A 9,955-nucleotide genomic window follows, 5' to 3' on the forward strand; every position below is an offset into this window, starting at 1 on the left:
AGTATATGAAGAAGAGAGATCTGTTGTGAGTATATGAAGAAGAGAGATCTTGTTGTTCTCTCTGTTGTTGTGAGTATATGAAGAAGAGAGATCTTGTTGTTCTGTCTGTTGTTGTGAGTATATGAAGAAGAGAGATCTTGTTGTTCTCTCTGTTGTTGTGAGTATATGAAGAAGAGAGATCTTGTTGTTCTCTCTGTTGTTGTGAGTATATGAAGAAGAGAGATCTTGCCTGTTCTGTGATCTTGATGAAATTGAAAACAAAGTTCACTTTTAGTTTTACTGCTCTAAATATGACGAGGGATGACGAGGGAGGGATATATCTGTGGGGACTTCCTAGATTTAAATGTAAAAATGGAGATATGTTTTGCCAAAGGGACTTTTGTTGTGGCAGATTTTATTTGTCAAGCTTGGGAAAGAAGGCAGAGTACGCTGTATGAATCTGAGTTGTAATATAATGAATTATGTAATGTAAACATGTTGTAAAATGCATTAATTATGTAATGTAAACATGCTGTAAATGTGAAATGGTGTCTTATAAACCCATGAGGGTTGGGCACATTGTGTGCAGGACACAAAAATAAATAAACAATCAATCAATCAATCAATCAATCAATCAATCAATATATAGCTATGTTCTGGTCTCTGGTGGCAGAACTACATGTCGCCACAGATTTGATATACTGATGGGGTGACATCAGGGATCGCACATATATGGTCATGAAAGGGACAAGGGACAGACGGATGCAGATATCTCCATATATGGTCATGAAAGGGACAAGGGACAGACGGATGCAGATATCTCCATATATGGTCATGAAAGGGACAAGGGACAGACGGATGCAGATATCTCCGTATATGGTCATGAAAGGGACAAGGGACAGACGGATGCAGATATCTCCGTATATGGTCATGAAAGGGACAAGGGACAGACGGATGCAGATATCTCCGTATATGGTCATGAAAGGGACAAGGGACAGACGGATGCAGATATCTCCATATATGGTCATGAAAGGGACAAGGGACAGACGGATGCAGATATCTCCGTATATGGGCACAATAATAATTATAATTATTATATTTTAATACAGAAATTAGATCATATCGACATCGTTAATATCGGATATCGATCTGCCATAACGTCAATTAATTATATTGGATATCGAAAATCGGCCAAATTGTCTCATCGGCACACCCCTGCTTGTCAACGGAGTGCTCGGGTGGGGCATCATGGCATGCATTCCCGACTTGCGTCGTTCCCGACTTGCATCGGCGCTCCCGAACGTCTCCCCACTTAATTACTGATTGATCCAGAATTCCTCCAGTCTGTCTGTCTGTCTGTCTGTCTGTCTGTCTGTCTGTCTGTCTGTCTGTCTGTGACGTCTAATTCAATATAATTATGGGCTAGAACGGACGGCCAAAACAGACCCAGTGCTTTGAAAAGCAGGCGGTCACGTACTGTACCACTGCCCCAGGATGGACTGTATGTAATACTGTATCACTGCCCCAGGATGGACTGTATGTAATACTGTATCACGGCCCCAGGATGGACTGTATGTAATACTGTATCACTGCCCCAGGATGGACTGTATGTAATACTGTATCACTGCCCCAGGATGGACTGTATGTAATACTGTATCACGGCCCCAGGATGGACTGTATGTAATACTGTATCACTGCCCCAGGATGGACTGTATGTAATAGCATCCTGAAGTCTTAGCAATGCAGTTACTTTTTGTTAATTGTTTAATTGTTTTAGGCCATACCGTACATTGAATCTAGATGTCACCGGTGATCTCTCGGACGTCTGTCTGGCTATGATGAGAGACTTATATCTGTAGAGACCATTCTTTTAATTTTAGCTTGTTTTTTTCCTTATTTTACAGTAGTTTGTTCAGAACATTTCTGGGGAGTCAACCTTTTAGTCAGTCGGTGTCGCCGAGCCGCTGAAGGAGGGTCAACTTTTCTGAGTGTTGAGTTTACAAACCACTCATTAATACATCTGTGTAGAGACACTCACTCACTGGCACTTCTTCAGAAACCTCTCCCTCTCTCTCTCTCTCTCTCTCTCTCTCTCTCTCTCTCTCTCAGTAATGGACGAGCAGCCGATCGATACAGACACTCTGGGTAACTTAAGGAAAGTTATACCGTGTAAAATGGGCGTAAACGACTCCATACGATACATATTACCTCGGAACACAAAGGCCATAGTACTGAGTACTCGATACGATAAGTGTCCTTCAGAGTTGATCAGATGTAAGCAGGAAGTCATCCCCGTCATATCATGGAGTCTTTGATGGCTGCCCTCTGGGCAGGGAGGGTTACGTCAGGCAGAACATCACTGCTGTGACACAAACACACAAACACACACAGACAAACGTCTCGTCTGTTCAGCCTAATGGTGGATCACACGCACACACATGCACGCACACACACAAACACACACAATGTGAATGCGTGGCGTGTCTGCCCTTGTCTGTGTCTGTCCGTCCGTCCGTGCGAGCGAGCGTTTCTTGCTTGCATGCGTGTGGTGGTGATGTCTGTTTTAATCACACAAAGTGCTCTCTATTTCAAATGAAATGACACAAACGGTCCAGTCATGACAAATAGATGTAACCGTCTCTCTCTCTCTCTCTCTCTCTCTCTGTGTGTCTCTATGTCTCTCTCTCAGGGCCAGACACAGTGGTCTCCCTCCATAGATGACGAAGGCTCGACGAGGGACGAGTTCTACGATGACGAGGACCTCTTCTCGGGCTCGGGCTCCGGCTGTAAGTTTCTTACAGCACGTGTGTGTATGTGTGTATGTGTGTATGTGCGCGTGCGTTGCGTGCGTGTATGTGCACTCACTGACTGAAGCTTGATGCCGTTTAACCCATTTTGTGCGGGAACCCCTTTTGGTGTCAGCATTATGTTATGCTTTAGCTATTGAAAAATAGCAGATCTACAAGCTCATAGCGCGCCACCGAGTGGCGCGCTACAAGCTTGGAAGGTCTGCTATTTTTGAAAAATCGAAGAACGACTGACATAGAAACATAGCTTTTTCAGAAAACTGTCAGGATGTAGAAGACATTTTTAGAATCTGATCTCGGGTCAAAATAGGTTAAGAGATAAGGGCAGGTGTGCCCCCAGACCCCCCCCCCCCCCCCCCTCCCATACACAGTACACACAGACACTCATCTTCTTCTGTCCAGCTATAGACAAATCCACGTAGGGCTGCCCTGGGCGCGGCGGGCCATATAGCTGTGTTTAGCTGCACCGTCCTGGGCCTACGCTACTCCATGGAATCGTCGCGTTGCGACGCGTTGAGAGCTTGTAGATCAGCTATTTTCAGGGCGCAACCACCCAGCACATGTATACTGTACACGCACACGCAGAATCAATCCTGAATCACAGCATTTGCATCCACAGATACAACCCTATGGCTTTAAAGTATAGCTCTTCACCGCACGCACCGACGTCGGTGGCGTTAGAAGTGTTGGAAACATAGCATGCTGTTGCCCAGAAGCTGCTGTTGAATGGGCGTGTGGGGTACACCATCTATCGCGGGACGGTGTACAGTACGTACCGTACCCATACTTTCAGGCGTTGAAAGAAAGCCGGGGCTTTGGACAGGCTTGTTGTTGAAGAAGACATGAGCTGGTTTTCAGCACCACAGTAGACGTCTGTGGCTGTCTGTCGGCTCTCGGGTGCATTCAGCAACATTCTGTTTCACACCTTCCTCCAACCCACCCATCTCTGACTTCATTGGCCTGCCGGTCTACGGTGCAGGTGGAGGCAGCTCTGTTTGGAGAGGAGAGCTTTATCTTTAAAAAAAAACGTGGGTCTTTCTTGACCCAAATAAATTAAAAACAGCCCCAAACACACAGACAGACGAGCCATAGATCCCCCGAGATTAAGTGATCTGATTTACGGTAATCTCATTATGCCCTGCAGGTCACTTGATCACATGCACAACATGCCACCGGCAGACTGTGTGTGTGTGGTTGTGCGTGTGCTGTGTGCTGTGTGTGTGTGGTTGTGTGTTTGTGCGTGTGTGGTTGTGTGTGTGTGTGTGTGTGTCTGCTGCACATACATGCTCGCCTGGAAAGTCCCCTACCTTAAACCAGAATCACATTAAGTCTAATTCAGCCCTGATTGTTTGATCAGGGATTTCGTTGCAGGCAGGATTAGAGTTCTGAAGTCGTCTTCGACTGATTTCAGTCATTTGCAGCCTTGCCCTCAGTGCCCTCAATGCCCTCAGTGCCCTCAATGCCCTCAGTCCCCTCAATGCCCGCATACCTGACTAACTACCTCAAAAAAGTGAGCGACACCCACAGCCACAATACCAGAGGGAGCAGAAACAACAATCTGGTACCCCACCCACTTTCAAAACAGATATGGGTATAAATTCTACTCTGTTGCTGTTTTTACATTTATGTTCAATAAAATGAAGTTAATGAAACATTCAATATTCAATTTGGATTCCATAGGAGCCAGCACCATGTCTTCTATATGGAAGCATGGTCGCGCATCGAAAATACCCGAACTACAAGCTCACAACGTGTCGCGGCGTGACACGTTGTGAGCTTGTAGATCTGCCATTTTCACCCGAAATGTTTAATTTGTAACCGCGATCATGGGTTCTTTAGTTATGGGCTGTTGAATAAAGCTGAATAATCTGAGATAATAAATGTATTGTATGTACGTCGAGGCAGGACGGCAGGCGGAATCTTCACATTCCGCTTCATTTTCGGTTGTATCCGTTGCTTGGCAACCTCTCGAACCATTCATACGTTGGCGAAGAGCGCGACCTATCATAATCCACCGAAAAGACCACATGACGGAGATCTCTGTCATCGGCGCTGAAGCGTTGGATTAGCCCTTGACGGAGAGATGCCTCGCGCCCCGCCTGATGGAGGTCGAAAGGAACTGGTTGGAACATCGTGTTCCTTCCACGCGCTATACGTCCAACTGGTTGGAACATCGTGTTCCTTCCACGCGCTATACGTCCAACCCGGGGAAACTCCTTCTACTCCCCTGTCAGGTTGATGAGCAGCGGCTTGGACTCCTCCTCATGCATCGAAGGAAGCATGAGGTCAGTCCGTTGCTCTCCCCAGGTTGGCGGAGGGAGTGTAGGATTACATTGATTCGATAATTGACACTGCTGGGGGTGAAAAAAACATAGCGTTCGTGGGATAAAAATTTAAGAGAGAAGAAAAAAAAAAGACTTGACGGAGAGTATTGAATTTCGTAAAGGCAAAAGGTTAAAGCCTTGTCTTGCCTTATTATTAAGGAATCACATTTGTCTAATTCAGCCTGATGGTTTGAGCATGAGGGGTTTTCTGTTACAGGCAGGCAGGCAGGCAGCTCGAGCAGGACCCTTCCTTATTAAAGCATGACTCATTGAGGGGCTAGCTAGCCCCCTGTGGGTCCAGGGCAGCACTGCGCTAGTGGCAGAGGCGAGGCAGCCCTCCCCTAATAAATTACTATTCAGAGCAGGCGAAACCCAACTCCCCCCCCCCCCCCCCCCCCCACCACCGCTGATGGGGGCGGCAGCTCCGGCAAATTGCTTTATCTCACACTGTGATGCAGAGCCCGTCGGAAAACCTAGGGAAAAAAAACAGGGGGTCTTATATATGCCATTTAGGCCTGACGTCGAAATGTAAAAAATGTCTTCTAAATGATGACAATTTTCTGAAAAACCTCGTGTTTCTGTGTCAGAGGTGCTCAATATTTCATGTCAAGAACCCCAAAAATTATCTGTATTTGGCCGCCGACCCCCATCTGAAAATATGTTGTTCCAGGGGATCCCCCCCAGAAGCAAATATTTGAGTTAAAAGTGTTTCACGCTCTGAAAGAATATATATTCAAAGATTTTTTTTTTTAAAGATTTCTTTTTTCGGCTTACGCCTTTTATTGGTTTTTTTGAAGGGACAGACAGTAGGCTGACAGGAAACGGGAGAGAGATGGGGGAAGACATGCAGTAAAGGCCGTGTCGGGCTCGGGAGTCGAACCCGCGGCATACTGCGACTGGATTACCAGTCGGGTGCCCAGACGGTTACGCCACCGCCTGGGCCATATTCAAAGATTTTAGGCACATCTTGACCTGCACATCTTGACCTACAAGCTCATAGCGCGCCACTCGGTGCCGCGCTATGAGCTTGTAGATCTGCTATTTTTCAACAGCTAAAGCATAACATGATGCTTAAAACACCAGAAGGGGTTCCCGCCCAGAATGGGTTATAGAAGATAGACAGATTGTGACGAGGGTTCCGTGCCACCGCTTCTCTTCCCCACTGCCCCAAACTTGGGCATTTTCTTCTTTCTTTTTTTCCACCACTATGATGTTGGATCTTAAAACGGAAGCGCTATTGTTTTCCCAGCCATCCATTTTTAGATCTCCTCCTCCTCCTCCTCTCGGTTAGCCCCTTGTCTCTCCTGCCAAAAAGCCCTTCTGTCTCTCACTGTCCTGTGAAGTTCACTTCATCTGCGTTTTAGAGCCCCGAGGAGGAGGAGGAGGGGGGGGGGGGGGGGGGGGGGGGATGGAGGAGGAGGAGGAGGAGGAGGAGGAGGAGGAGGATGAGGGGGGGGGGGGAGGAGGAGGAGGAGGAGGAGGAGGGGGGGAGAGAGAAGGAGGGGGAGGAGGAGGAGGATGCTGCTCGGGAAGGAAAAACTAGGTGTTGCTATTCAGTACTCTCTCAAGTACTGTACTTTACCGTAGGAGTATTTCCAGTGTTCTGTGCTTTTTTTACTTCTACTCCACTACATCTGACTCGGAGACAAATATTGTACGTTTTACTCCACTACAATTATTTGGAAACTACTGGTATAGTTACTTTGTAGATGTGGTTATTATTACAAGTCAAGACGTACATGATCCACTTGTCCCTATATAGACTTTGACTATTTGAAAATAGTGTAGATTAGCCTTTCTGTGTGGAGTTTGCATGTTCTCCCCGTGTCCCCTAGGGTAGGTACCCTCACATGTTCTCCCCGTGTCCCTTAGGGTAGGTACACTCACATGTTCTCCCCGTGTCCCCTATAGGGTAGGTACCCTCACATGTTCTCCCCGTGTCCCTTAGGGTAGGTACACTCACATGTTCTCCCCGTGTCCCCTATAGGGTAGGTACCCTCACATGTTCTCCCCGTGTCCCCTAGGGTAGGTACCCTCACATGTTCTCCCCGTGTCCCTTAGGGTAGGTACACTCACATGTTCTCCCCGTGTCCCCTAGGGTAGGTACCCTCACAAAAAACATGCAGTAATCCTGGTCTCTAAACTGCCTCCCCCTGGCCAGCCGGGGCGCCTGATGGAGGGGAAAGGAACTGGTTGGAATAACGTGTTCCTTCCACGTGCTACGTCCAACCAGGGAAACTCCCCCCTGTCAGGTGTAAAGGAGCAACTTGGGCATGAAGGAAGCATGAGTTCAAGTCCGTTGCTCTCCCCATGTCCCCCATATATGGGGACTAGGTTGGCGGAGGGTGTGTAGAGCCCAGGATCACATTAGATAATTGACACAGGGGTGAAAAATGGGTTACAAAATCGTGGGATAAAAATTATGAAGAAAAAAAAGAAAATAGTGTAGATCAGTTATTTTCAGAGGATTCCTATACATTTATTTTATATACACACAAACACTTGCATAATGAATACTTTTCGTACTTTAAGGATATTGTGATGCCAAATATACTTTTGTACTTTTACTCGAGTCAATTTTGATCACCAGACTTTTACTTGTTGTTCTACATTGAGGTATTGATACTTTTCCCACCACTAATCGCTGTTTCTCTCTCTGCCCCTCCCTGTCTCTCCCTGTCTCTCTCTCTCTCTCTCTCTCTCTCTCCCTCCAGTCCTCCCGGAGATCGCCGTGAGGCCGACGTCGTCATCGTCGGCGGCGGGGGGCGTGGCCTTCACCACGGAGGAGCCCCTCCCCCTCTCCACCACGCAGGCCACCAGCCCCGCCCCCTCGGCCCCGCCCGCCGCGGAGCCCAGTCCCAACCCGGACCCTGAGCCAGAGCCGGAGCCCGTGACCCAAACCCAAACCCAGAGCCCCGTGACCCAAACCCAAACCCAGATCCCCGTGACCCAAACCCAAACCCCCCAAACCCCCACCCCGGCCCAAACCACCGCCACCACCGTGGTCGTGGCAGCGGGCGCCATCACCACGGCGCCCACTTCCATGCCCACCGAGGCAGACGGGGAGAGCGGCGCGGGCTGGGAGCGAGTCAGGGAGATGGAGATGGAGAGAGAGAAGGAGCGGGAGAGGGAGCTCGAGAGGGAACGGGAGAGGGAGAGGGAGCGAGAGAGGGAGCTGGAGAGAGAGAGGGAGCGCGAGAGGGAGAGGGAGCGCGTGCGCGAGTTGGAGCGCGAGCGGGAGAGAGAGAGGGAGCGCGAGCGGGAGAGAGAGAGGGAGCGCGAGCGGGAGAGAGAGAGAGAGCGTGAGAGAGAGAGGGAGCTGGAGCGCATCAGGGCCGCGGCGGCAGTGGCAGCCGCTAAGACCACGGCCGCGCCACCTCCCACCAGCACGCCGGCCTCGACGGCGGCGAGTGACAGCACCACGGCGCCCTCCAGTGGCCTGGATGACCTGGGCGCCGCCGCAGAGGAAGAGGAGGAGGAAGAGGAGGATGTGTACCTCCCGTCCGAGCCCACCGCCACCTCCTCCTCCTACCCCGATGGAGACGACGGTGACTTCACCACCGAGGAAGACACAACCATCGCGACAGAGGTTATTAGTTACTTTGTACATATTGATTATTATATATATATTTTTTAAAGATATTTTTGGGGGCTTTTTTTCTGCGTAACGAATACTTTCTACTTTTTGGTATACATTTTGATACCAATACCTTTGTACTTTTACTCTTTTGAATTGCGGACCCCACCAAGCGCTATTCTCCCGTCACATAGCCTATACTTGCCGAGCAAAACAAGGAAGTGTCGCTCGCTCTGATGGGCGCAAAGCGTAGCTACTTTTGTGAATTTAATAGTTTTATTATTAGGTTAATATTGCTATATATATAGAGGGTAGAAGACCCTCCGCTATCGCGTCGGGTCTACCTACACCTCAGCCATTGTAAAATCCACGGTAACCTGAGACCTCTTGTGTGTTATTGCTTTAACATTGTATGAAAATGCACCTCCTTCATCATGACTGACGGGCCTCTTTTCTCCAGACCACCGCCACCGTTACCCCAGAGCCCCTGGGCGGCAGCAGCAGCACGCAGGAGGCCCCGTCGACGGTCACGCCCGCCGCCCCCTCCACCACCACGCTCAGGTCCCGGGGGGTCCCCTTCAGGCCCAGGGTGGTCCCCGGGGTGGTGACGCCGCCGGGCGGAGCCGAGAGGAGCACCCGCGCACCGCTGCCCAGCACCACACAGGTGGGGTTCTTTATCTGGGGCCTACATTCATGGTTTATACCAGGGGGAGGCAACCTTAGGCACGGGTGCCAACATTGGCACAGGGGAGGGTGATCATTGGCACACTGGCATACGTGTGTGAGAGAGAGACGTTTTTTTTTCCTTTTAAAATTAAATATTCCCAAAAAGTTTAGTCAGTTATCTTCAACATTCTGCACATAATTGTACATTCATTCAAACTCCTAACTCGAGGAGGGATTCTGGGAGATCGGTGGGTTATTGTTTAATGATCATTACATCCTGATGTGAAAGTAAATATTTCTGATGTTGTTGTGTGTATCCTATGGACACTCAGCTGGGGATATTTAATTTTGATGTGGTGCTGTCATAATTATATTATGTCACACTGACTATCACAACAATGAAAACATGGCATTTCATGTGAGAAAGGTTGCAGACCCCTGGTTTATACAGTACTATAGTCATGTCAGACCCCTGGTTTATACAGTACTATAGTCATGTCAGACCCCTGGTTTATACAGTACTATAGTCATGTCACGGCCCTGGTTTATACAGTACTATAGTCATGTCACGGCCCATTATCTATCAGACCCCTGGTTTATAC

General features: G+C 48.7%; 1 protein-coding gene across 1 annotated transcript; it reads left to right on the forward strand.

Moving 5' to 3' along the window:
* Positions 1-2,668: 2,668 nt before the first annotated feature.
* On the forward strand, positions 2,669-9,351 carry LOC306918988 (uncharacterized protein; the record flags this gene model as incomplete). Its single annotated transcript, XM_079531824.1, has 3 exons — positions 2,669-2,765; positions 7,825-8,699; positions 9,148-9,351. Coding segments are annotated over 3 exons (1,176 nt in total), but the record flags the coding sequence as incomplete, so codon positions are not given.
* Positions 9,352-9,955: the final 604 nt, after the last annotated feature.

This window comes from Electrona antarctica (genome assembly GCF_951216825.1).
Source record: "Electrona antarctica genome assembly, contig: scaffold_1313, whole genome shotgun sequence".
Taxonomy (NCBI): domain Eukaryota; kingdom Metazoa; phylum Chordata; class Actinopteri; order Myctophiformes; family Myctophidae; genus Electrona; species Electrona antarctica.